Raw genomic sequence first — 27,911 nt, forward strand, 5'->3', positions numbered from 1 at the left:
TACACAACCGTTAAAATAAAATAAATTACCCCTCAGAATATAAACAGGCTCGCGCTTTGGCATACTGCATTGACCGTATAGTTCTTATTCGGAGAATCTAATAAGTGTCATTATGTGCAATGTTTACCTTTATCTATGCATCTGTAACTCTATAGTAAAAAATGTAAACAAATCGAAAAGGCGAAATGAATGAAGAATTTTCTAAGAATTTTCGGCTTTTCTGCATCTAAAATGATTAGAAAATTAACTTTCCATAGCAAATGCATATGTATTATAATACTTGTAGTCATAATTTGTTGATTTAATCAGTTTTTGTGAAATATTTGATAAAAAATAAAATGGCGTGGGTATCGCTCCTAACAGGCCGCCACCAGGGCGACGACTGAAGAAATCTGAAATCTGTCACGGTGTCATCATTTTTAAACCGGAATTTATTAGTTTTTTGCAAAAAAAGTTGACTTCTGGTCCATTAAATCCAACTCTTTAAGGTAACTTTGTTAAGAATTTAATTACCTACACATACATATAAGATTCCATGAAAATGGGCCCTCTGGTTTCGAGGGTTTTTTCATAATAAGTCAAAAAATGGCAAAAGACATGGTGTGTTTGCAATTTTTTTTAACATACTTATTATAATCCTGCACCAATTTATAAGCAACTAACATGTTCAGTATACCCTCTGCTACAAAATATATTTTTATCAATGTGATAGAAGCCACCGTTTTTCCAATCTAATCAAGTATATCAAGCCGACTTTAGCATTTTAGCTTTAGGGATCCCCTTAAGTCAAATAATGCACATTTGATTATTTTAATTACTTTATTAAGGCAAAACAACCAAAAAAAATATTGAAATGTGGCTATTTTTTTTTATTTTCGGTTTTAAGCATAAAATTTTGGCAAAAAATTTAAAAAACCTTAAATATTAAATATCTTAAAAATGGTTAAGTTTAGGATAATGCATTATTGGGTTCTATCGACTGGAAATGCCTTCCTCTATCACCTCCTGAAAGGATCCGGTCTACTTACCAATAACCCTGTATACATATTATTATTATTATGTTGTGTCGTTACCATCACGGGACCATGGGGTCCCGGGCATTTGGTAGGCGTGCATGGGGCCGAAGCCAACACGTAGATGCCCGTTTGACAACATTAATCTATATGAAATGTGACACCAACCGACGATTTTCCCTGTGTAAACTATGGAAGTAAACCCAAGGAAAACCCCTGGTTAGTGCAGGACTATTGTAGGATATGGAGAAAACTAATACAGGGCTATGGAGTGGGGTGCTAAATGGACTGGGTAACTGGGACTATGGAAGGACTATGGCCCCTGCCTGACCTATATGTTTCACACACGGATAAAAAGGCAGGGGGTGACTCGCACACACATTAAATGGGCCCCCCAAAATAGTCGCTAGCAGATCACAGTGACGTAGCAACAAGGGGGCAACATGGCATGAGGTGCTAAGGAAGGAGAGGTATTCCACGGCTCTCAGGACAATCGCGTGATCGGTCAAGATCCCTACAAGCACCTTACTGGGTAATACATCCTTCCTCGAGCATTGCTGCTCTAGCGGTACACCACTCAAGCCAGCCAATGAAGGCAAGCAAGAGGTGGGAGATCCTGTTCCTCGTCAGTGTTCACTCTGGACAACCAATAAAGGCAAGCCAGAGATGAGGAACAGGGGTTCTCCCCGGCATCGGGTGGGTGGGGTCGCTAATGCCAGCTCGCCACAAGCTGCCCTATTATTATTTAATTCTTTATTGTACAAATAGGTATATAATAAATCCATAAAACGTGGGCTTAATGCTAAGAGCATTTCCTACCAACCAACCTACATGAGGTACAGTATATAGTATACATTCAAGGATCGAAGCAGGTTGAAGGTAATAGGAACATAAAATTGAGGGCCTTTTGACGTATAAACGTGAAAGTTTTCACATCTTTTGGGCAACGTACCGAGCGAGCGATGTTTACAGGCCTCGGTGTATGCTTCTTTAATTGGATGCTCGATTTTTCCGTGAACTCTGCGATATGTGCTTATGATGTGGTGGTAAAACTATATGCGTGACTTCTGAATGAGTTTATTTTTATTTTATAAAGGGAATCTGATTGAATGCAAGTATTTTATGTATGTTTTTACAATATTGGTTTTTATATCCATTCTAATTAAAATATAATTATAAAATCATTGATGCCTAAAAATATTGCAGTGGCTTCAAATCGGTGCCAAATTTAATAATTTCTTACCCTAATATAATAGGTATATGCCTCTGATAATTTATCGGACTAGGTATTAAAAAATTGCTATAAACCGTTCAGTTTCAGTTCGCTGAATAAACAGAGTGCCTGCCTTAAAATATACTAACTATTTAGCATACAAAAATAGCTCTTAATGCCTTTGTAACATGATACACCGGAAGTCCATGACCGTTTGATACAGTGAAAGAAATTAATTGCCGTTACCGAACAAGATAGAAGCGCCATCTGTTATCGTCAACTAAGCACTAAACTATACGCACGCAACGCTAAAATAATTTCAAATTAAAAAGTAGCAGACGCCAGGATAAAATAAATAAACTCAAACTCAGATGCATGTTAACAAGGTAGAGAATGGACCGATGTTACCAGGGGTTCATAAGTTGTTTGGAGTTCGGTCTTGTTTCATCTATGAATGGACGCCCAAAGCCGTACGCAGGCGTACTACGCATCGATCCAGCTAGCAGGATAAATAATATATACTGCCAGGAAATTGGCCAGCTTAATGGTTGTAAATAAAAAGAGTAGGAATATATTATACATAATTATAGCTATTAAGTTTGTTATGAACGCATTTCCGTTATCTCGTATCCGCATTTACGCATATTGTTTAAAAGTCATTTTGTTTTTTAATAAACCTAAGTTTCAGATAGGTTTCTGTTTTAAACTTTAACCCCCTTATTCATAGAAAAGTTACAATACGTTTTAACTAATAAACTGTTTTGTCCCTCTCTGTCAAAGAACAAATTGTTCTTTGTCGGAGAGGGACAAAACAGTGTATTAGTTAAAACGTTTTGTAACTTCTCTATGAATAAGGGGGTAAATATCTAAGTAAGTAACTAGATTCGTTAATTTATCAAAGTTCGTTCTAATTGAACGCATCAAATAGAACAAACATTTGTTTTGTTACATTATAACGATATAATAAGAAAACCCTGGTTATAAATTATTTTATGAAATACGCATCGCGGTGTAAAACTTTTCTGCGGAGTCGGCGCAAAGCTTCCCAGTCTAGTTACACTTTCCGCCGGCAGGGGCGCTGCAGTCGGCGCCAGCTTTCGGGGGCGTAGCTGTCAAAAATCGACAGAATATTACATTTCAATTGTTTATCGTCAGTATAATACGCAACACTTTATCACAGAAACATTAGATGTGATAATTCATATACACGGACGTTCATTATTACGTTTTACGCCGTTTCGTATAAGTCTAACCTAAATTGTTGCAGTGTCTTGAAATATAAGTACGGAGTGAAACATGTTGCAGATACTGTTTGTATACTTGGCGGGTCTCGGTATCTGTGCCGGCAACCCTGATGCTAAGAGACTTTATGATGATCTTCTGAGTAATTACAATAGACTCATTCGGCCAGTTGACAAAAATAACAACACGGTTTTGGTTAAACTTGGGCTGAGGCTGTCGCAGCTGATTGATCTGGTAAGTGTTTTGTAGTTTTTGATTGATTCTAATATTTTATTTAAAAATATGCCACGTATTTGTAAGACATACAGCCGTACTAGGACACGTTGAATTAAAGAAAAAAATTATGTCAATACAAATTAAAGACGATCACCCAAAATTATTGCTAAGCTATGTTTATTGTTTAAAATTGTGGTTGGTTCCTTTTTATATTTTCGTTTGTTTGGCTGACGCTGGACTATTTAAGGTAGTGCTTTTATGGACAAAAATACATTCAAAAACCTATCTAACCTACTCATAAACGCATAACATAAAACAACCGAGAAATAAAATATAAATGGTTTGAAGTTCACACTGCACCTTCGGCAATCCGAAATTCATTATCAAAACATTTTTGCGATATAGGGACTACTCCTTAGGTAATTGTATATATAACTGTGTTTGGAGCATCCTGGATACTAAGCGACTGGTGCTATCTGACCGCCAATCATTCCAACTCGATGAAAATGGCTAGTCTAACTCTTATGTTTCTCAAAAACTTTCTTCGTTTAAGTTTTCTTTTGTATGTAATACTTTATCTTGTTAATTATTGTTTATCAAAGCTCGGAAACTATAAAATTTCTAATTTCGACTTCGCCGGCCCGTTCAGAACTTGTTATTCCACCGAAGGAGAACTCTTCAAAGAAGAAGGAAAAGTGGAACTTTACTCACTGTATACATATACTTACCTATTATGTATTATATTGCGTGTGTGTGTGTCCTACAAAAGCACCTCTACATCAGACTCAGACGGCACGTAAGCACATAACTTCTCATTTGTCGCTTCAGGTTTTTTCCTCCGTCGGAAGTGCGCGACAAATTCACCGCTGACCCTTTATTAGAGGGACCGACGCACTGTTTGTGTAGAATATAATAATACACTCACGTGCAAAGAAACAGTTCCACTTACAAAATCCGAAATAGAAAATTTTAACAAAATGTTTACGGTTTTTTAGGGTTCCGTAGCCAAAATGGCAAAAACGGAACCCTTATAGTTTCGTCATGTCCGTCTGTCCGTCTGTCCGTCTGTCCGTCTGTCACAGCCGATTTACTCGGAAACTATAAGTACTACAGTGATGAAATTTGATGGGAATATGTGTTGTATGAACCGCTACAAAAATATGACACTAAATAGTAAAAAAAAGAATTGGGGGTGGGGCCCCCCATACATGTAACTGAGGGATGAAATATTTTTTTTCGATGTACATACCCGTGTGGGGTATCAATGGAAAGGTCTTTTAAAATGATATAAAGTTTTCTAAAAAACATTTTTCTTAAAGTGAACGGTTTTTGAGATATCAGCTCTCAAAGTCGTAAAAAGTATGTCCCCCCCCTCTATTTTTATAACTACGGGGTATAAAATTCTAAAAAAAATAGAGGTGATGCATGCTAATTAACTCTTTCAACGATTTTTGGTTTGATCAAAGTATCTCTTATAGTTTTTGAGATAGGTTGATTTAACTGTAATATTATATTTGCTGCTACGGAACCCTTTGTGCGCGAGCCCGACTCGCACTTGGCCGGTTTTTTTAGTTGTTTTAATATTCTGGTGCGCCTTTAAATGTACCTTCATCAATATTGTAGACTTTTCCGCTTAGGAATAACTTATGGATTTTCTGATTGGAACTTTTTCATTGCCCGTGAGTGTACTATAGTTGTGACTTAAAAAGAAAACACGCATTCTTAAGTATTTTATAGGTAACTGCGTAGGTACATACCCTACGTTAATTTTACATTTTACAAATGTATTTTTTCGATTAGAGCTTTGCCAAGATTTATAAGCTTTTCACTCTTTCCGTGAAAGACTTATTTATTTATTTATTTCTTGGAAAACAAAGAGCATGCCTAGTATATAATGTTACTTATCAAATGAATAGTACATAGGCGAGTAAAGTCTTCACAAACAATAATTTGGTACTGTCGTTGTTACAGAGAAAAAGCTATAAGTACTTGTTTAATACATTTTAACATACTAATCGAACTTAAATATCTCAGTTTTTATTAATCTACTTAGTTATTAATTTGTTTTATAGATTTAAATAATATAATATATAATTTATATACTAAACCAATTATAGCAAACTGACGCCCTGGATTAGTACCTACTACATTCATGCTACTTTTTATCTCGATCATCTTACGGGAAAACTTTTTAAGGCGTTCACACTTATCATGTATTTCATTCCTTACTATACGTAAGTATATCAGAATCCAACTCTTTACAAGAATAGGTACAATTAGGTAAGTACTATAAGGGCCACTTTCACAAACATTTAAATCTAGATTTAGTGTCAAATCTCGATTTAAGAAACGTCAATCCATATAAAATTTGACACTTAATCGAGATTAAACACTAAATATAGATTTAATATGTTGGTGCAAGTGGCCCTAAAACACTTTAAACTGTTTTTCCTCACTAAGGATAGAAATGCTAAACTAGGTTTAATGAAAAAATAGGTACTCGGCAAACTTGCATGCCGCTGGAAATTTCAATTTATTTAGTTTTCTCATTTTTTCTAGAAAACCTAGAGGAAATTTTAATTCTGTTTCGCACTTCGTTATTAAAACTCTTTTATAACAACATAATGCTTTCAGGCTTCTGACAAGGGAGATGTATTTTTAGTAAAAAAATGTCGTTGTCGTCTGTTTAAAGTAGTTGAAACTAATGGCTAGTTCAAATAACTCTATACAATGTGTTGTTTTTCGAACCCGACAAACTTTAAGGGAAGATTCTACGAGTAATTTCATCGATGAAAAACCCCCATATGTGGGGTCAAATCTCAATATTCTAGAATTGGCGGCCATTTTAAATTTCTAGATACTTCTACGAAACTAGATCCACATTTGCTAAAAAGTTACATAAAATAAGTTAAAAGCACCTAGGGTGTGTGTGTGTGTGGGTGTGTGTGTGTGTGTGTGTGTGGGTGTGTGTGTATGTGAGTATTTTATTCATTTTCAATTTATGAAGCTATCTTCTATGTTGTGTCTTAATTAGACGTAGGTATAAATACATTTTATGTGTTTAAAAAGTTGGTACTGGGTATAATAATAAGACACTAAACTTTTAATCACAAATTAATAAGATTATTACCATGCTGTAATACCTACTTCCATATCACAAGTGGATGTGTTTGTGGATGACTGGCCGAAGTTAAAAAGGGTATGTCTGAAATTGATCTTGACGGATAAATCTGGAACCCTTTTTAAAAATTAAGTATTATTATTATTGTGCCTCTATGTACCTCTAAGGTTTTTTTACTGAATGGTGATCATTAAATAAATGAAATTTGTACATAAATATTAGATAACTAAGCAACATACACATATTTCTGCACATTGAATGATGTAGCTCATAAAAACGGCAAAGAAATAAAATACATTTGGCAAAAAAGCGGTTTACTGAAGCCAGTAAGTGGCTTTTTTTACTCTTGACACCTCCTAGAATATATTATCCTGCACTCTGGCACTATAGCATACTTTGTATCCAATTTCGTACACGTTGTGTTTTATTTTTCGCAAGAGTTATCTTAGGAAACATGCTTTCAGAAATTCCTCGTAGGCTTATCATTACATCTCATAAATTTTAATGGAGCAAACCTAGAAGGCACTAAATTAAATTTTAGCTCGGTCAAAACATACATTTGGAATAAGAAAAATGAGATTGCAATATCCAATCATAAAGTAGAAAGGACAAAGAAGTTATAGTTATCACCTGTTCCTTATGACACTTACGCGTTTCTGGCTGGCCTATCAGTTCACCACTGTGACAAACCACCCCCTTATTCATAAAAAAGTTAGTAGAGGCTTTAGCTATTGAACTGTTTTGTCCTTCTCTATCAAAGAACAAATTGGTCTCTGTCCGAGAGTGACAGAACAGTTCAATAGCTAAAGCGTTCAGTAACTTTTTTATGAATAAGGGGGTAGTCTATGAGCTTTGTCACCGGCATGCTAAGAAGACAAAGTACCTAAAGCACACACAGCCTGGCTAACTAGAGTCCGCCATTCGCACCAGGCGCGCAGATAAGCAAGCAGGTTTCATTTAACGCCGACGTTTAACTTCGTAACTTTAAACTACTTAGAAGTCCCAAGAAGAGGGTAAATGTATTCTGTGCGCGTTTCTCCCGCGGATCCCTAAACTGCTAAATGCGGACGTGTTTCATACTAAAAGTGGTAGGACACCTGAGCGCTTTAATTAGGTGCCTTACGTGTACTTTATTGTTGGGTTTTGGGCAATCGGGTAGTTTTGTGTTGTGTATGATACTTATAATGTATAATTCCTTCAGTTTTTTCATACAGTGTGGGGCAAAGGAACCCGACTCAGAGTGAGAATGCTACCAGACCTGTGAGGGTCAGGATTCTTTGCCAGAGGGCCAGAGACTAGACAATATTACAAGGTCATCTTGATTTCAAGCACCTACCCTACCTCTTGCATTAACATAATAATATTGTGCTCACGAACGTTATCCCCGAAGGGGTAGTTTGAGGTGACTCGCAATATAGGCGAACAGTATACATATATGTATAGCTAGTGTACTACAATAAAACTTATCTAAAGTCAAAGCAAATGCTAATAGCATTCTCTACATGACTATACCGTCTCCTTGTAAGCTAAACGTCTCAACAGTCTCTCGGCAGACACTACTTCGTTAACAGGTCAAACACGGCAGTTGATTGCTACCGGTTCTCAAATACGAGGTATTGTGCAGAACAAATACTAGCTCCTACTGTACCGAGCGCTGAGATCTTGCAAGATTATTTTGGCAGACAATTTCAAGTTGCTTTTTAGCCTCGACCAAAACGGTGGTGTTGTGTTTGATGGTTGTGTCTTTTATGTAAGTCTGAGTCACTTAGTGCCTGTTTTACTATTTTTGCCTTTTTTATAATCTTCTTATCCTAGTAAAAAAATGTGAGATGCACTAAGTCATGAATCAGGAGAGAGGATGTTACTAGGTAGTAGGTATAATTTTTATCAGACACGTTACGTGTAGGTATCCGAGCCTTTTAATATTTAAAACAGTTGAACATTTAATTTTATAATTAGAATACAAAAAATTTTGAGAGTGGACTTGATTGAAAGTGTTTTGAATCACAGTTATCAGCTACTTACAAACAACAACAACATTTTAAGGTTTTTCAAACTACAATGAAACGTTATTGGCGGTTAAGCTAAGTAACGGTTACCAATAGAATTTGCAATATTCCATAATATCGGAAGAGCTACTGTCTTGAACAAAGACGGTCTAATAGTTTAGTCATTGTTTAAGATGAAATCCTGGGAGCCGCTATTATACGCTAAGGCTGCTGCAAATTCTCCCAGATCTTGCAGTGTTCAACCAGGGAACTATGCATCTGCAAGACGTATTTCCTGTACATGCTCATGGCTTGTGTTCACTGGATTGAGAATAGCCCACTGCAATTACGTTTAGGCGCTTGGAATTTGATATGTATCGTAGGAAATGTGTTATGCAAACGGAAACACAACTCTGAAAGTTACAAGTAAAGTGCCACTCTTCTGTCGCACAATAAATTCAAATTTCCTATAGCACCGAAACTTGCGTAAAAGCATGAAAGCACTCAACACTGTACTATTACCATTTAAATTACATTACAAGTTACGCTGAAGGACATTCAAACGAATTCCGGACGGTTCGCAACTACTGGTCGGTACTAGGAGGCCAGGAACAGGTAGAGGTTGACGCTCGGAATGCTAACTATGGCTCTCAAAGGGCGGGCGCAAATGTTTCACCAAACAAAATTGTTTGGCATCCCGTTCGTTTCGCTGAGTTACGATGTGTTTGCAATAAAAAGGTAGGTCGCCAGCGTTTTTCAGTCCGCAAAGTTCGGCAACAACGCCGAAATGTTAATGAAAAGAAACAATGGCGAATGGAAAGTTGCACGGTGTTGCAAAGATTAAAAGCAAATATTGCATTTGGAGACAAAGTGTTATAATTTAATGGCTAGACAACAATGGAAGGAATGCTCTGGCCATACAGGCGTTACATCACCGAGGCATTTACTGACGGGATGGCTAGACTAAAGGACCCTTAATTGAAATGAAATAGACGTTTACAATCTTCCCTCGGGCGTCTTAATTGCGTTGCAGTTTGCCACGTAAGCTCTCCGTTCCGCTGTGCCGTCTACGGAGGATCGTTTTATACTCGTTTTCGAATCATTTCACGGTTTGTTAGTACGAATCTAAATGAGTGGAAAACGTTGCTAATTGGTAACTCGATACTTATGATTGCCGGGGAGGTTCGTACTTGGTTTACTTAAGTAATTAGATTTTAGGCTGGCTTTATTTCCTGTATCTTAATTTTTTAGCTTTTGAATTTATATTACAAGTAGATATCAGATTTTCACGCTAAAGGAGGAGGCGAGGGAATGAGGACTATAACATCTATACTTATTTATTTCTTACATTAATCTACATTTATTTATTTTGTTACCAACACATTCAAATACACAGGTATTTTTTCAAGCTAGTGTTTTTTATTTAGAAGTAATTTGGTGTTATGTTACTGGAAAGTTTTCATTGCTCGTGAGTGTAGGTATTTCACCATACAAACTCCATAAAATCTCCCTTCCTTTCCATACTTCTTATCCTATAACTGGGATACATTTTGCTGATTTTCTGGTCGTTGCCTCAACCCAGGGGCTCGATCGAGCGCTCACTTGGCTCTGTGCCAAGACACACACCACCTCATCCAAACTTTTGTTATATTCCCTCAGACTGAGCTAGCCGGGCTTCCGCCTGTCAATCGCCATTGTACAATTGGACTCTATCGTTGGCTGCCTTGCTTATCTGATCCCTGAACCAAAAAAGGGATGTATAAAGTCTCATACATACATATTATGCTCACGTCAGTAATTTTCGAAGGGGTAGTCAAAGGTGACTCGTAAGCGAGCCACCCACTTTTTGCTGTACATTTTGTACTGAACTGACAGGTCTCGAGCCCTATCGCCATTTTTGAATGAGTACAATGCAATTAGGGTACACATACACATCAAGAATCTTAATGTACTGATGTCCTCATAATGTTTTCCTTCACCGTAAGATTACGTGTTATAAATTGTACCTGAATTCCTTATTTCTAAAAAAAACATCGGTTCATGACAGGATTCGAAAACACGGCCGCAACAATGGGAGCCGAGACCTTATCCGTTACCACGAATCTAGTTTGATTGTATAATTTGTAATTGTTTCAGAACCTGAAGGACCAGATACTCACGACAAACGTCTGGCTTGAACATGTAAGTAGACAGCACTTCAAGCATGTTTCATAAAGTCTGAGTAAATTTCAGTTAGGCAGCTTGTAGTCAAATTAATAACAAGTATACCTAACATAAAATAACGTTGTTAAAAAATGTGTTTTGAAAAATAATAATTAAAGATTATAAAACAATATATACATACTCGTACATTATAAAATGAACAATGTACTAATTAGCAAAAAAAACTCCTATATCACCGAAAAAAATAGTTCCATGTGCCAAACACTCTGTATTTCCCTATTTAAATGAATGCGAGTTAATTACCACTGAATGCTTTTTTCTTCTGCTGTATACCGCTATATCTTGTGCAGGAATGGGAGGACCACAAGTTCAAGTGGGACCCCCTGGAATACGGCGGAGTGAAGGAACTCTACGTGCCCTCCGAACACATCTGGCTGCCAGACATCGTGCTCTACAATAAGTAAGTTATGCAATACAATACGATCTCAGATATATAATATTATTAGCGGTTCCCGCGAGCTTTGCTTCGCCTTAAAAAGTTTCACCGTGGGAATTCCGGGATAACAGTAGCCTATTACAGGGTGTCAGCTAACTCCATACCAAATTTCATTAAAATCGGTCCAGCTGTTGACGTGAAGAAGTAACAAACATACTCACAATCTTTTGCATTTTTAATATTAGTAGGACTAGCGTAAGGGCAGGGCTGACCGCTCAAGAAAATGGCACCCGCGCGTTGGCCCTAAAATACCATAATACATTTTTACCATTTGTCATAGCATTTATCATATGACACATCTAGTAAGTATGTCATTATTTGTTGGAAGTGGGTCCAGAGTGCGGGTGTCATGCGCAACGTCACTTTTGAAATAATTGAATAGAATACACTTCTTTATTTGCACCAAGAACAGAAAATTACAAAACAAAAACTTAAAAATAAAGCAAAAATAAAACTGTACAAAGAGGCGGCCTTATTGCTTATAGCAATCTCTACCAGACAACCTTAGGATGGAGGAGAGTGAATTTATAATCGATGTGAGGTAGTTGTGGTGCAAGTATATAGGTAAGTAGTGTAAGTACATAATTTTTAATGAGCATCTCTCGGACGCTTCCTCTTTCATGAAACTAAATATTACTGACCTACTTAAATAATAAAAAGTGTATCTGTAGATTTTCTTTTCGTTTTGCCCCCAACTCAACTTTATTTCGTTAATTTGCAACAGCGCTCAATAAATTTGAGTAATGTTCCTCCGTAATTGTATCCGCTTTTGTTCGCTCGGAAAGTTACTGTGCAGTAGCTGTATTTATGTTGCCCCATTACTAGAAGCACCGTGTATGCACGTTGTACAGTAAACAAAAGATATATGTGTGCCACCCTAGCAAACAGTTTGAGACTGACAGACCTATAACGAAAATATTATAGATGAATCGAATAATATTTTCGATATAGGTACAAACAATCTCTACAGGATGTTGCAAAAACGGTATTGTGAATAACTTTTGTCCAACGAGTTTTGGAAATTCTCAAAAATAAAAATGGTTCTCCATAGTAAAAAAGTCACGTGACCAACAAAGTTTCTATGGAGAAGGTTTTTTTCAACACCTGTAAGTATAGGTTAATTATTTTTCCTGCCACGTAAAACGTAGACGGTATAATCCAGGTCATACTTTGTAAAACTTCTTTTGGCAATAAATGATTTGTATTTGTTGTACCCGTGAGTGGTCGTCCAGATCATAAAATTTCTGTGTTTGCGTTGGAGTGGCCTATACAATATTATCTCTTTGGCTAACTGTACGTTATACGAGTGGTACTTTGCTAGGACTAAGTTTGTTTTGGACGAGTGAACTTAGAGCTTAGCACCGCGTTTACAATAAACATTCCCTAATGCAATGGAATATATGTTATAATTAGAAGGTAGAGTCACGTAGGACCGGTTTGACCAACTCAAACGCTGGGGGTTAGTTTAGTTTACGGAAATCCATGTTTTGGAGCGCTGCTGAGAAAACCACGACTCTAACAAGTATATTTTATGAATTAACACAAAGTCAGCAGCTGCAAAAGTAGCTATACACTTTTGTACCTTGTCAATCTGAAACTGCCTATCAATTCTTTGAAACATTGAAGTGACGTGACGGTTCGTCAGTTTGACAAGGTACAGAGCCGCGAGCCTAGGATTCGATACTATTTTCGAATTTACACAAACATATGGAAAAAAACAAATGTCAACAAACATTTTGACAGTGACATTTGACGATACGCAACGTAAACGGAAGTTTCGAATCCTGTGCTCGCGACTCAGGAGTCTATAGCTATTTATGCAGCTGACCGTACTTACTACATTGTTTGTAAATAAATAAGGCCAACTAAAGTTAAAATTGTCTCTTTCATCCAAAAGTTGTCTGGTAGAGATAGCTTTAAGCAATAAGGCCGCCTTTTGTACTTACTGTTTTATGTATAGGTTGTTATTTTGAAATAACTTTTTTCATGGTAAAAAATAAAGAGTATTCCACTATATATAATATTCTATTCTTAATAGATAGTTGATTTCCTAGGTAATTGTATCTATTGCGTGGCGGTTCTCATTAGTTAGTTTAAGGTTAATGTAGAATAACCCCCGTGGGACGTAATCTCGGGCTGCAGGCTGTACTCACAAAGGAAAAGTTTCAAACATACCACCCATCTTCCAGGGCCTCAAGTCTGCTAAGGAATGGCGGCTCAGTGCTGTGTCGTCTGAATGCTTTTCCGACTTAAGGTATCCGTTTTCTCTTGGTTACTGAGTCCCAGTAGTGAAATATGAAACACTTAATACTTATTACTGTTTATAAACGTTAGTTCTTTAAAAAAGATGCCATAAATGTTTCCTAAAACGCGGATAATGAATACCTACAGTGCGAAACCCATGTTACAGACACACAACTGTGCCGCCATTGTTTAACGGACTTGGGGCCCTGCTCCTAACATAGCTAATTAAATCAGTAACGTGGAGGTTCGTCCTTAGTGCTTCACGGTATTTCTTTGGAACCCGACTAATTCATAGACGGCTGCATTATTAAAAATCTGAATTCTGACTTTATCATCATAGTACAGGCTTCCACGCAGATATCTGAGGGTCAGTAAGTCAGTAAGACAACTAAGTATTTGACTAATACAAGAATATTTTTTTTAGCATGCATACATGATTCTGTAAACTGAGACTGTAATAATGTCATTTATATAATAATATTATTATTTACAAAACAAACCAGAAAATACAAATTTAAGTTCATGAATATGTGACATTTCAAGTAAATAAGAGGTTTTCATATTTTAAATTTTTTAAGCACACGTATAATTCTTTATTAGTAGGTATGTACGTAAGTAATCGCCTGAGGGTGGTGTTAATACCTGCGTTTACCTAAGTCGAGTTATAATGGCATTTTGTCATTCAAATACTTACCTAAGTCAGGCGGGTCAGATATTTGCGTGGCGAAGTGTACATAATATGAATAATATCTCTATGTTTGCTCAGTATCAATAAGTGGAATTAACCGTCAAAGCACAGTTTAATGTGACTAGGTCTTCAGCGAAATGAAGAGCTAATTGGATCGATATTGGCTCCGAATCGGGGCTCCTTGTTTATAATTCAGTTGATTTGACACATTCACCAGTGTGCGGCGCGCTAGTCGCCTTGACACTGCCAGTAGATGCATGCCTGTATGTACTTCTACTTATAAACGGCAACGGAATACATTTAAATTACAAACTAGACCACTTATCCCCAATCAAATTCAAAATGTAGCAGCTTTAGCGAGTTGGCTAACTAACTTCACCCGTTAGAGCCAACCCAAGGTGTAGTTATGCACAAATTAATTAGACGATGCATTGCTGGCTTCCCGATGTTTGCATCCCGCCTTAGTTATGAAGCCGTATTGGTGTCGGGGAGATTGTTTTGTGAAGACGTTGTATCTAATATACCAGCAAGTTCTGCGAGCCTGGTATTTGTGCTGGCGCGATTATGAGATCCACTGCTGAGACAGTCTGAATACGCGATTAATATTACATTTATGATATGCTAAATTACAAGCTAAGCAAAATGTCATTGTATGAATATTGAATACCGTAATTCAATTTTTTGGTGAAAAAAAACATCTTCGTACCGCTAGTCTAGTATATCTCAGCATTGGTGGAGTGTGGGGATTAGGGTGCTTTTCAACCATCAATGTGCTATGCAGCTATGCTGCGATTATGTGAGAGAAGTCCGTTTCCAACAGTCCTATGTTAGGTGGACCAATAACTATGATTGGTGGATATCAAACGCATCCATAGCAACGTACCAGCACATATCTGAGCCACTAGTACGGGTCCTATTTATGTAAACGAAAAAAGTTTACGTTTTCTCCTGTCATCTGCATACATTATCTGTGAAAAGTTTCATAATAGTTTCAATTAAAGGCACCACTTAGTATGCGAGAAAACTAAAACTTTTATAGTTTTCGACAAACTATCAAACCTGTACTAGACCCTCTGGTGGAAAATCTTCCTTAGACATACGTCACTACTCATCAATAAGAGCTATAGGTAGTGACTGACAACAAAGCTTGTTCGCTCAAAGCAATTGGCGTATATCCTGCTAGGATCCAGACGTCAGTGGGTGATAAATAGTTCGGTGGCGGATGATCGTAACACGGCTGAGTGACGAGAAATATAATAATATTTTATTATTGAGTCTATTTCATCCAGAATCTTCGGTATTTTATTTATTTTGCCTTTAGTCAGAAATTTTGTATGATACGTACCTACTATCTATACGCTGAATATGTAAGATTACTTCCGAGGGGTGGATCTCTGGATCATCTATGACAGTAGATACGACCAAAGTTTAAGTGATAAGTGTCTTTTTTGTCATGTTAAGTGCAAATTTCTCCATTGTCGGTTATCTAACCATATTAAATTAAATTTATAAATTAAACGTCATCTCCATATAAAATTCATGACAGATGCGTCATAAGTTAACCACAACTCCCTGGTTATGCTCTAACCGAGAATGGAGAAATTGGCACTAAATTTTAGAAAGAAAGAAGGAATAAAACTGTTATAATTATACTGCTTATACTTTCGTCCTAAACTGAATAAAATCCTGACTAAAGTCCTCTAAAAACTAATCCCTTACTACTAAGTAGATGATGATGATGTTAAAAGATCAAAGAGTCGTTGCCAAAACTTTCTTGGGAAGCGTAAATAATAAAAATTCGATTCGTCATCGTACACCTTTTTCTACTTTATTTAATAATTTAAGAGGCAACGATATGACGGAAGATATTGGTAGCATGTGTGACGTTGTGATCCCTACTCACCTTTTTCATCCGAAAAATATTTATATCTTCTTATGAAATCCTAATCCTAACTAATATTATAAATGTGAAAGTAACTGTGTCTGTCTGTCTGTCTGTCTGTCTGTCTGTCTGTTACTCTTTCACGCCAAAACTACTGAACCGATTTGAATGAAATTTGGTATACATATGGTATAGACCCTGGGAAAGAACATAGGCTACTTTTTATCCCGGAATTCCCACGGGAAAACTTTTTAAGGCGAAGCGAAGCTCGCGGGAACAGCTAGTATATCATAAAACTGAGAAAACATAAAGGCGATAATCCTTAATTTAATGCGACATAATAATGATGTACTAAAGAGCACCCGTGGTTAAATTACATACCTATTTTTTTAATAGACGCTCAATATAAAAAAAATATTTTAGAACCTCTGAGTCACTCCCTTTACACAACTCTTTGTTTAATACCCTGAGAAAACTCTAAGGCATGCTCGCGGCACGCTGCACCGTTGAGGACTTGGCTAGTAAGGTTCAGTATTGTAATTTTATAATGATGCAACTGACTGATTATGTAAAGACATATAAGATTTTCATTAGTGTATCAAAGTTATACCCTGCAATATAAAACTACGAGTTTTCTGATTTATTATAACACCCAAATTTTCAGTCAGGAGATACCAATTAGACACCAGCACAAATACCAGGGCAACATAGGGAGCGCAGCAGCATGCGTCGCCCTCGCGTCCCGTTCATTCACCGTCTATGATTTATAGCCGTACGGCCTGCTTTGACATTACATGATGTATCATTCCTTAACGGTTTCTTGCTTCATATTTCGTATAATCAATTAACTTTGCCTATGGGCACAATTTGATATAGCGACATGCGGATGTAAGGGTATTTGGCTCGCGAAAACGGGGTGTTGATGTTTTGATGTTTTAATTTATTTTTACTTTGCGCGCTCGACTCTATGTCATGGATGGAATAACTTGCAAAAACTAGATTTTCCCCAAAGCTGCTTTCCAAATGCGGCCCCTAGACAATATATTGCGCAATAAGGACAATAGGGAATATGCAAGTGGTTCAAATAAAGGTCAAATATTATTTATAATAAACTTTGTTATTTCATAACTACGACTCCATCAATATTTTTGATTATAATTTATTTTTGAGTAAGTAAATGAAGTTGAAAAGTACAAAAAAACTTCGGTAAATTGTAACTTCAGAGAAACGTCACCCATTTTGTTAGAGCGGATGTGACGTCAAAATTCTTTATATATCAATCTCAGAATAATAACTTCTTTGCGTTTACGGCGGAAGTTAAATAAATGTCAAGTGTAAACAAAGAAATGTTAATGTCACCGAATGTTTGTGATGCTCGTTGTGATCAGATACGATGGATCACATAAAAATTCTTCCAATAGATCCTAGCCTCCTATAACCTCTCCACTTCTTGTTTGATATGCTTGTTTGTTTGCAAAGTTTAGGACTTTTTATATTTTTTATTGGTAGTGTATGGACTGCCACTAGTTGTTCTATTGTAATGAGGCGTAAACAGCCATTCGTTATTCAACGAGCCACTCAAATATGCTCCATATTGCAATACAATAAAATTAAATTTGTATTGTAAGTATTATGACATGAACATGACACAAGTTGCTCTTTCTACTTTTAGGTTATAATGGCAGTCGTTAGTATATTTCAAAAGTTGTTATTTTTTTCTAAATTAAGTTATGGAAGAATTCTCGTAATCAGAAGAACTGGACACATTAAATTTATTACGCAGTATGAACGAGTAAACTGTGGCCAGCTGCGGAAAAGGACAGCAAAGACTATTGAAAAGTCGAGAGCCGTGTGCCCAAATATTAGGGAATGATTAGTGAACTAGTGATATGATTACACTGATTAGTAATAGTAGTTTTTATTAAAAATAAAAGATAATATGTATGTTATACGTTGTTATTTTTGTAGAATTATATTCGGGAATAATCATGTAGCATGTGAAAGAAAACATCGTGAGGAAACCTCAATATTTAGATTAAGCACATTTAGATATGTGAACCCACCAATCCGCAGTGGACCAGCGTGGTGGGAAATGGTCATTTAGACCTATGAGATATGCACAATGGTTCCATTCAAGAGAGCCAGGTGCAGGTTCTTACACCCCACAGATAATAGAATAGAATGACCCACTAACCCTAGTCTCTCTTACTGAGAACCAAAGTTACAGTAAGTACTTACATACAATACAAATATTACTTTATATTCATATTGCCATAATAGCGTAATATTGTGTACAGACAGTGTAAAGGTCCTTTGGTTTGCGCGCTCCCATTTCAAAAAAGCTACTAGTAGCTATTTACGAGCTCCCATTACAAAACAGCCACTGGTCACACTTTATTACCATTACAAAACAGCCACTGATCACACTTTATACACTTCCTTTTTCGTTTGTTACCATGACAACATTGGTTTGTTGAAAATACAAAAGTACTCTGTGATTACTTGATTAGGTAAAAAATCTATGCCAACTGACGGGACTCATTATTCTGAGCCGTGAAATTAAAAGTTTATGACGTCACACCAGCCCGCCATCCTGACGGAAATTTCAAAGTGGTCGTGATGGTTGTAATTTTTTAACTTCCTTTAAAATACCTTAAATTACTTATTATGGCGTTGATTTTTTTTTACTATAATAAAGTGATGTAAAGCTATCCAATAAAAGAATTAAAAAAAATTATGCATATTCCCTATTGTGCAATATTATCTAGGGTTAATATTGAAGATTGCGCAAACGTCATTTGGATTAAAAACTTATTGAACAATATTATTGTAGGTCTAGGGTCAATAAGCCGCACAGCTCCGTAAAACCTGTCAGACGCAAATAATTTGCCTAGTTACCAGGAAAACAGTAACTCACAGAGTTATTTCCCCACGCAGTGCCGACGGCGAATACGTGGTGACAACCATGACGAAGGCGGTCCTGCATCACACGGGCAAGGTGCTGTGGACTCCGCCCGCCATCTTCAAGTCCTCGTGCGAGATCGACGTCAGATACTTCCCGTTCGACCAGCAGACTTGCTTCTTGAAGTTCGGCTCTTGGAGCTATGATGGTGATCAAGTAAGTGAAGGGTAGTTGCATGTGAGTTTTTGCTGATGCAAAGTAAGGTTGGATAATATAAAGGCCGAGGAAATAGGTGCGTCTTCAAAGACATTTTTCGGCGATTCCGATTATTTGCTGCAGATAATGATGGGTATAAAAGTAATGAACAAAGGAAATTAAAAGTAAGGCCCGGGTCTCCTATTTACTCCGTAGGTCGCGTCAAGTGTCACCGCCGTAGGCCGCGTCACAATGCTCATTATGTCTACGCGCCAACGTCGGCGTGTGAGGGAGACCGCATCAGTACATTTCTATAGTGAGCATCGCGACGCGGCCTACGGCGTGACGCTGGACGCGAACTACGGCGTAAATAGGAGACCAAGGCCTAAGCGTCCGCCTTTTTGGACCGTACCTACGCAACGGACGCTTCGTATTCAGTATCCTTTGTATAGAAATTTAACACAAGTACGTCCACTTCATCGGCACTGCCAATGCCGTTTCTTCATACCTACATTTATGAAAATTTAATTGGTCCGATACTGTCAAAATAAGGCAGTAATAGATTTAATGCCGACATTAACTTAAAAATCCTTATTGTAACCCAGCGTATGTCTTCAAGACTATTGTAAAACTATACCTGCCATCTTTGCTCAAAGTGATTAAAGTTTTCTAAAATTACCTACCTACAGCTGAAAACATACATTCTAGTTTCTCAGTTCCAAATGTAAGTTAATTGTCGAGAAATTCTCCCTCATTAATGACGAATAAGGTACATGACGCAAACACATCCTCAAGTCCCACTAAACTAAGTTAGATTCGTTCCATTCAACGCAAACACGATAAAGTTCTTATTCTCGGCTAAATTCTAGTCCCTAGAGGCAGTTTTCCACTGCTTCCGTTCCGTTACCGCAACTACTAATATAGAGGGAACAATTTTATTAGGTAAGTAAGTGTTTTTTTTATTGGACGTAAAAAAATATATTTTATTCTATTAGGTAGGTACTTTCTGACGGCAAGTCAATGTACCCGATGAACTTAGCAAGTTTCAATATGGGAACAATACTGAAATCTCAAACATAATAATATAATCCCCTATACGTATTTCCGCTCCACTCTCAACGAGAGGTTTTGTCTTAGGTCTCTACTTATATTCACTATTAAAACTACTGGTGAGTCCTGCTAAACAGACCCTCTAAACTCTCGTATTCGCCATGTAGATTTGTCGAGATTCTGGATCGCGCTTTATAAACAGGTCTCTCGGATGTCGGTGACGGTGGCAGTGGAAACACGCTGGCAAGTTTCCGACATTCGCGAACATATCACTTCCCGGTATTCGGGCTGTCAACTTTTGTTCGAAGCCTTGGGTTTGTTTCAGACCGAAATTACCATTGGCATTAGTTTCCGTATTACTTTTGAGTTTAGTTTTCTACCAATTCGGAAAAGTTTTCGAAGAGTTGTGGTTTTTGAAGAACGAGTGCTGGAGCATCAACTATTTGCGAATACATAAATAATTATAGATATTGACGATAGAAAAATAATATTCATTCAAACAAATATAAAATATCAATTCCGCACTTTCCTGGCAAAATAACTTAAAACTTCAATCATTATATTGGCATAAACAGCACATGGCTGCATATCCTTCATGCAGATCTCTAAGTACCTAGTTTTAATATTATTATGCGCCACTAACCCTAGTTTCCAAGAGGCATGCGCAAATTTCCACATTATTTTTTTCAGCTGTAATAACTCTTGAATAGTTCAACATTATGGTGAATATTAGGTTCCCGAGAAAAACTGTAGGTTTACCTTTTAGGTGTACCTATACTTATATCTATTAACGTTCCAAAGGTAACTACTGTAAACCTGTAAAACAAACCCTGAGCTCAACTTCTTCTTTTTCCTAGCCTTTTCCTTATAAAGGGTCGGCTTTGTGTGCCATATCACGCCACATTACCCTACGCTCATACTAAAACATCCACCCCCCAACAGATAGACCTCAAACACATAAACCAGAAGAAAGGCGACATGGTGGACGTGGGCATCGACCTGCGCGAGTACTACCCGTCCGTGGAGTGGGACATCCTGGGCGTGCCCGCCGAGCGCCACGAGCGCTACTACCCGTGCTGCCAGGAGCCTTATCCAGGTATATTATATACCTTATAAGTATATAGATAGATATAAGGGAAGAAACGGTTTATGTGATTATTCCATAGTAAAAATGATAAATGGTTCTTTAGTATGGCGGCGCAACACTATGAGCGAAAACGCTAAAATGGCGCCACAAGCGATACTATCCGTGCCGCCAGGAGCCCTATCCAGGTATTGTATATATTAGTATGTAGGATTTATCAAAAAAGATACAGCAGTACGACAAACGAAGAAGGATAAGATTAAATGAATGTAGTCAGATTGTGTCGATGTCGTGATAAGAGTAAAAACGATAAAGCAGTATGGCGGCGCAACAATAAAATGGCGGATGAGCTAACACGCCAAAATGGCGGCTGTCTAAGTAACAGATAGTAACAGAGCGGCATGGCGCGCGACCAATGGCGTAGCTTTTCTTTACGCTTTTATCTTGCAGTGGTAAATTTAGCACAGTAGAATGATGAGCCCTATAGTAACACACATAAGGGCGACATGGTGGACGTGGGCATCGACCTGCGCGAGTACTACCCGTCCGTGGAGTGGGACATCCTGGGCGTGCCCGCCGAGCGCCACGAGCGCTACTACCCGTGCTGCCAGGAGCCTTATCCAGGTATATTATATACCTTATAAGTAGGTAAATAGATATAAGAAGAAGAAACAGTAAATGGTTAATCGACAGAAAAAAACGATATAGCTAAATGAATCTTTAGTACAGTGGCGCAACACGAAAAGCTAAAACGACAAAATGGCGCCACAAGCGATACTATCCGTGCCGCCAGGAACCCTATCCAGGTATATTATATCTATTAGTATGTAGAATTTAGCTAAAACGATAGCAATTAGCAATACGAGGACGTAAGACGCTGCGCTTAAACGCAACGGCAAGCAACTCGCAAGTTGACAAGATTGAGAGTAGTCAGAGTGTGTTGATGTCGTGATAGTAAAATTAGCCAATCGACAGTAAAAACGATAAAGCAGTATGGCAGCGCAACACGATGAGCTAAAACGCCAAAATCACGGCCGTTTAAGGAACGAATGATAAAAGAGCGATTCGAGTGAGTCATGTCGTAGTAGACCAATAGTGACCGAACGGCATGGTGCACGACCAATGGCGTAACTCGGTCTTGAGGCATTCCTTCTGCACTTTAGGAGACCTAATGGGTAATAACACGACAACGATGGCTACAATACCAAAATGATGGCGCAGGAAATTAAATACCGGTAGTTTACTTACCTGACACTTATCCAGGCTTTATAAGCCAGGTCATTAATATAAAGTAAAAGTTCCTGTATGCAAACAAATGAAAATGATTTCGCTAATAATAAAAGGGCTTTTTTAGTATCCAGCCATTCAAGATAATTATTTCCTAAGAGAATTTACAACCCTTTGTGGGTGTCGCCTTCGTTTATAATGGTTTCCCACGCATCCCGGCTTTGTGACACAAAATAAATGGCTATTTAAAAAACCATTTAAGATTTTACTTGAAAAGAGGAAAAAGTGGCTCATTCACTGCCATAACTCGGAAACTTGTTATAATAAACTTCAATGTGGATCAAAATACAATCTTATCTTACAAAAACACATACAAAGACCTTTCATTACCTTGTTCTGCATTCGCTACGCGACCATACAAGGGAAACAGGGAATTAAACAATACAACCCCATTTAACCTGTTTAGCGTGTAGGCCAATAACTTAGCATAGATAAGCGTTACCGCTCCGTCGTCGCAGAGCAATTTACAACCACCGTTTGAGATTAGAAGTCTCGGAGCGAAGAGAGAAGATCTCCGAGTTAAAGCTTCCCCTGTTATGCTTTCCTGGTATCTACTTGGAGCGTGATTGCTTTGCGCTGATTAGTCGAGACTGGATAAATCCAGGATTCAATTCGAATCCGAGCGGTTTATGTGACCCTAGTAGTCTATCGTGGGTTCTAAGATTCAATATGCAGTTACTTATATCACCTCACTGAAAAAGAGATGTTTGATAATTTATTATATTTGTCTACATTACATAATTATACCTATTATCTGAGTGGCATGAAAATAATGGATTTATTAGACCTTGTGATATGGCGAGTGTTTAATAAGAGGGCGCATAAAACTTTTTTTCATTATAAGTAATTTTAAGCTTAAAATTGTTGCTAAAATGAAACGTAGACAGGTAAAGAAAGTTAAAAGGAGCAAAAATTATAAATGGAAGTTATATCTCTCAAAATAAGTAGACCACGATAGCGCCTCTTGTTATTTGTCACTTCATGTTGTACCTAATGTGGGGCGCTTAAGAAAACGACCGCGATACTTGCGCTAATGCCATCAACAATCACGATATTTCGTCTAAATTATTGCTACGTGTCTCGGAATTCAAGTGGCAGGAATTTTTCTTCGAGATTCACATTTCCAAATACTTAACAGGATATTTTTTTCACGTTACAGCCGTATCAAAAAATTTCCTATCTTTGAAATGCTGATCGTGAAAAGATTTTTGTATAATTATTATTCTACCTCGTTATGTGTATGTAAAAAACTCTAATTATTATCTATCTGGACTGAGGGTATGTTATTCGTAATAAATTTTATTTAACGTCAAGTTGCTTTTTTGCTGACTCCCCAGGTCCCAGCAGGTGCCTAGGGTATGGCAAAAACGTATTATTAGCGGAACAGTTGATACATAACTCAGACAATCTCCTTTTCTGCTGAACCTCTGACACTATCTGTTCGTGATGTTGCTAGCGGTACCAAAGCATACAGTACTGTAGACGTAGAAGAGTATTATGGTATACTTCGTATTCTTCAGGAATTTCATAAAACATGACAAGAAAAATTACATGGTGAAAAAAGAACACAATGCTTAATCATTTCAATAAATTATATTTTTGTTTCAGATATCTTCTTCAACATCACTCTCCGTCGTAAGACTTTGTTCTACACAGTCAACCTCATCGTCCCTTGCGTTGGTATCTCCTACCTCTCTGTCTTGGTCTTCTACCTCCCCGCGGATTCCGGTGAAAAGATCGCCTTAAGTATATCTATCCTGCTCTCGCAAACTATGTTCTTCTTGCTTATTTCCGAGATCATTCCATCCACCTCTCTCGCTCTACCTTTACTGGGGAAGTATCTCTTATTCACCATGTTGCTGGTAGGACTAAGTGTTGTCATCACCATCATTATACTCAACGTCCACTATCGAAAGCCGAGTACCCATAAAATGGCTCCGTGGGTGAGAAAGTTTTTCATCACGAAACTCCCAAAGGTGTTACTAATGAGAGTTCCCAAGGACTTGTTGCGAGACTTGGCAGCTCATAAGATTGCGGGGAGGAATGCGAAGAATAAAAACAAGTTTAAAGATGCGCTGGCGGCGGTGGATCAGACTAACTCGGCCGCTTCCAGTCCAGACTCTCTCCGTCATCAGTTCCCTGGCAGTTGCAATGGACTGCACACCACTACTGCTACTAACAGGTTTGTTTGTCATTTTCTCGATAAATCATTGCAGTTAATTAATGATTTCCTTAATTCTAAATTTTTACTTTTTAAAGAATAATTGCACGACGCAAAACTTTTGATTCATCTTGTCGTACGCGTCTTGCGTGCTAGGCCTTCTCAGCGTAAATCGAACCCGTGGCCCAGTGCTCCGAAAACAATCGCTACCGAATCATAAACATCATTTATGAATTACATACTTCCTAACTTCTTCATTGCTCTTCCTCTAGATTCAGCGGACTAGTCGGGGCTCTGGGCAGCCTGAGTGCGGGCTACAACGGCTTGCCATCCGTGATGTCAGGCCTGGACGACTCTATCAGCGACATAGCGCCGAGGAAGAAGTACCCGTTTGAACTGGAGAAGGCGATCCACAATGTCATGTTCATCCAACACCACATGCAACGGCAGGATGAGTTCAATGCGGTTTGTAACACTCTCCCTTTGTGCCTTCGTCTAACACGGCCTCTAGGCGTGAATCAAAAAAATCAAATCTGGTTACTTCAATTGTTTTTGGTGATTTGAAAATAAATGACTAGCTTTACGATTCGCTTATGATTGTATTTTATCTTTTCTATTTCTTCATCACGTTGAATGGTTTCTTTTAAAATAGACCAAAACATCTGAACATGACCTTTGACAAGGATGGGGAACGATACTTCCAAAAATAACAGTTTACCTACCACCTAAACAAAACTCACCCACAATTAATTCCACAGGAGGATCAAGATTGGGGTTTCGTGGCCATGGTGCTGGATCGCTTGTTCCTCTGGATCTTCACCATCGCCTCCATCGTGGGAACCTTTGCCATCCTCTGTGAAGCCCCATCTTTATACGACGACACCAAACCCATCGACATGATCCTGTCTTCAGTTGCCCAGCAACAATTCTTGCCAGTTGACAGCGGTGATCCTTAAACTATTGCTCTAAAGCAAGGGCATTAATTTCCATTACTTATAAGCGGTGGAGACTGGCAGTTAAAATTGCAGAAGTGGATTTGTACAAGTTAAAAATACCTTTACGATAATCTTTCCGAATTATTGTGGCAGTTACATAGGTGTTTACATCTGTGCAAAAGTCGACTTCTGAAATTTATCCTGAGAGCAAAGCGCAAATATGGCAAAACCCCTCCAGTGATTGAGGGGGCTATATCCTGATATGGACTATTACGGTTTGTGGGTTTGCGTATATAGTATATTTTCTCGTCTGTCTTAATTAATTCATAATTATCTTAAGTAGACCGTTAATTTTTAAGTAAATACAATTATCATTTATTTCGTAAATATTTCAGGTAGGTAGGTACCTGAAATATTTACGAAATAAAGATAAGATAAAAAATTATCTTAGAAAATTTTGCGAAATCGCCATTGGCTGTGAGATTATAATTTTGTGGTTGTAACGATGAATCTTCACAATCAAAGGTACGTAGCGCTATTTGAAAAGTATTCATGTACAAATTGTTCAAAATGTAAGTATCATCAAAAATGTTCTTCTACCAATTGCTGTCATGTTCAAACTCTGCGAACGAAAACATTGGTATAGGGAGTCGCCTTCCCATAGAAGGCGGTGGTCACAAATATCGTAATGCATTTAATGTTCTTCCTACCGTTTTCAGGAATAACGATGGACGAATTGTGTAGTAGTTAGTGATACTGACTGCTATACCGAAGGTCCCGGGTTAAAACCCCAGCCGGGACAGATATTTGTTTAATGATAGATATTTGTTAATGTGTGTATCTACCTATCTGTGTAGATAATAATATCAGCTGTCCGATACCCATATTACAGGCTCTGCCTAGCTTGGGGTCGGATGGTCGTATGTGAGATGTTCCCACATAATTAGTACCTATAATGATTATTGTAACTTTAATGGCTTCTGAATACGAAGCCAAATGGCACCGCTATGTTAAGTCTATTGCTGTCTTGTCGTGCGGGCTATTATGTCGATAAGTTAGTTTATGTCGGTAGGTATATCTACATAGTGTTTTGTAATTAAGCTATTGTTACTTATTTTAGTGCCAACATACCTTTTTCTATTTTAGAAACTAGTTCGGTAAAATTTCGGTACTAAAGTACTTCTCCAAAAACGATATTTGCCAAAGAAACAGTAAAATGATGTAACTACATATTCTACATCATTAACTTTAATCATATGGAGATGTTTAAAAAATCTGATATTTAATCTGTTTTTATTGCTTTTTTACAATTGATGAACTTCATGTGAAAGTTTTTAATTATTGGTCTATTCTAAAATATTGTACTACCTACATACATTTAATAATGTTATTAATTAGCACTTTGAGCGAAAAGGGCACATTTCACGAAATGTAGTTAAGTATAATGATAGATAAACTTAAACATACTTAAAAATACTTAAGTACTTGCTTACCTATGGTTTTTATACGATCACGAAAGCGAGAAAATAAACATAAACTAGCTCTGCACTCATGCGATAGCTTCTTTCTTTGATTAACTGAACTCCGTGAAAAATTTGAGATATGCCCCTTTCATTCTGAAGGTGTTTGTAGTAAGCAAATTATGGCTGTGTTAGATTAATATCTCCCATGTTTGAAATTTGTATGAGTATTTGATAAATTAATGATAAAATGTAGCTTTGAATGTAATTATGAATTTGTCTTACATTCATGACAGTGTTTGAAATAAATTAACTGAAATATTGTATGAAAATTTTATTCATATCATTAACAAAGAAGCCCTACACAATAATAATATAAAAATATACATACAGGCTGTTGAAAAAGTGGTATAGTATCTGGAACTACAGTGATTCAGGAATCAGGATCTTAAATAAACATCTCAGCGCCCCATACTAAAAGATCATGTCCCCAACAATGTTCATACTATGGAGATGTAAAAAAATGGAACGTAAAAGTAAAATAATCGAAATTAACAAAGTCATAAAACTT

The 27,911-nt window shown here is 37.4% G+C and overlaps 1 protein-coding gene across 1 annotated transcript; it reads left to right on the forward strand.

The window, feature by feature from the left end:
- Nucleotides 1–3,317: 3,317 nt before the first annotated feature.
- LOC105385421 (acetylcholine receptor subunit alpha-like 2) lies at nt 3,318–27,664 on the forward strand. The gene is made up of 8 exons (XM_048628631.1): nt 3,318–3,702; nt 10,930–10,974; nt 11,307–11,416; nt 19,204–19,384; nt 21,356–21,509; nt 24,393–24,966; nt 25,218–25,410; nt 25,704–27,664. The coding sequence occupies exons 1-8, from the start codon at nt 3,523–3,525 to the stop codon at nt 25,899–25,901; spliced, it is 1,635 nt and encodes a 544-aa protein (XP_048484588.1). The 5' UTR covers nt 3,318–3,522; the 3' UTR covers nt 25,902–27,664.
- The last annotated feature ends 247 nt before the right edge of the window (nt 27,665–27,911 follow it).

Source organism: Plutella xylostella, chromosome 21 (genome assembly GCF_932276165.1).
Source record: "Plutella xylostella chromosome 21, ilPluXylo3.1, whole genome shotgun sequence".
Lineage (NCBI taxonomy): Eukaryota > Metazoa > Arthropoda > Insecta > Lepidoptera > Plutellidae > Plutella > Plutella xylostella.

Excerpts from the sequence above, each read along its gene's own strand:
- LOC105385421 (XM_048628631.1), top strand. The coding sequence starts at position 3,523 with ATGTTGCAGATACTGTTTGTATACTTGGCGGGTCTCGGTATCTGTGCC. Across the intron at positions 24,967-25,217 it reads ACCACTACTGCTACTAACAG|ATTCAGCGGACTAGTCGGGG; the intron begins GTTTGTTTGTCA and ends CTCTTCCTCTAG. Across the intron at positions 25,411-25,703 it reads GGCAGGATGAGTTCAATGCG|GAGGATCAAGATTGGGGTTT; the intron begins GTTTGTAACACT and ends TTAATTCCACAG.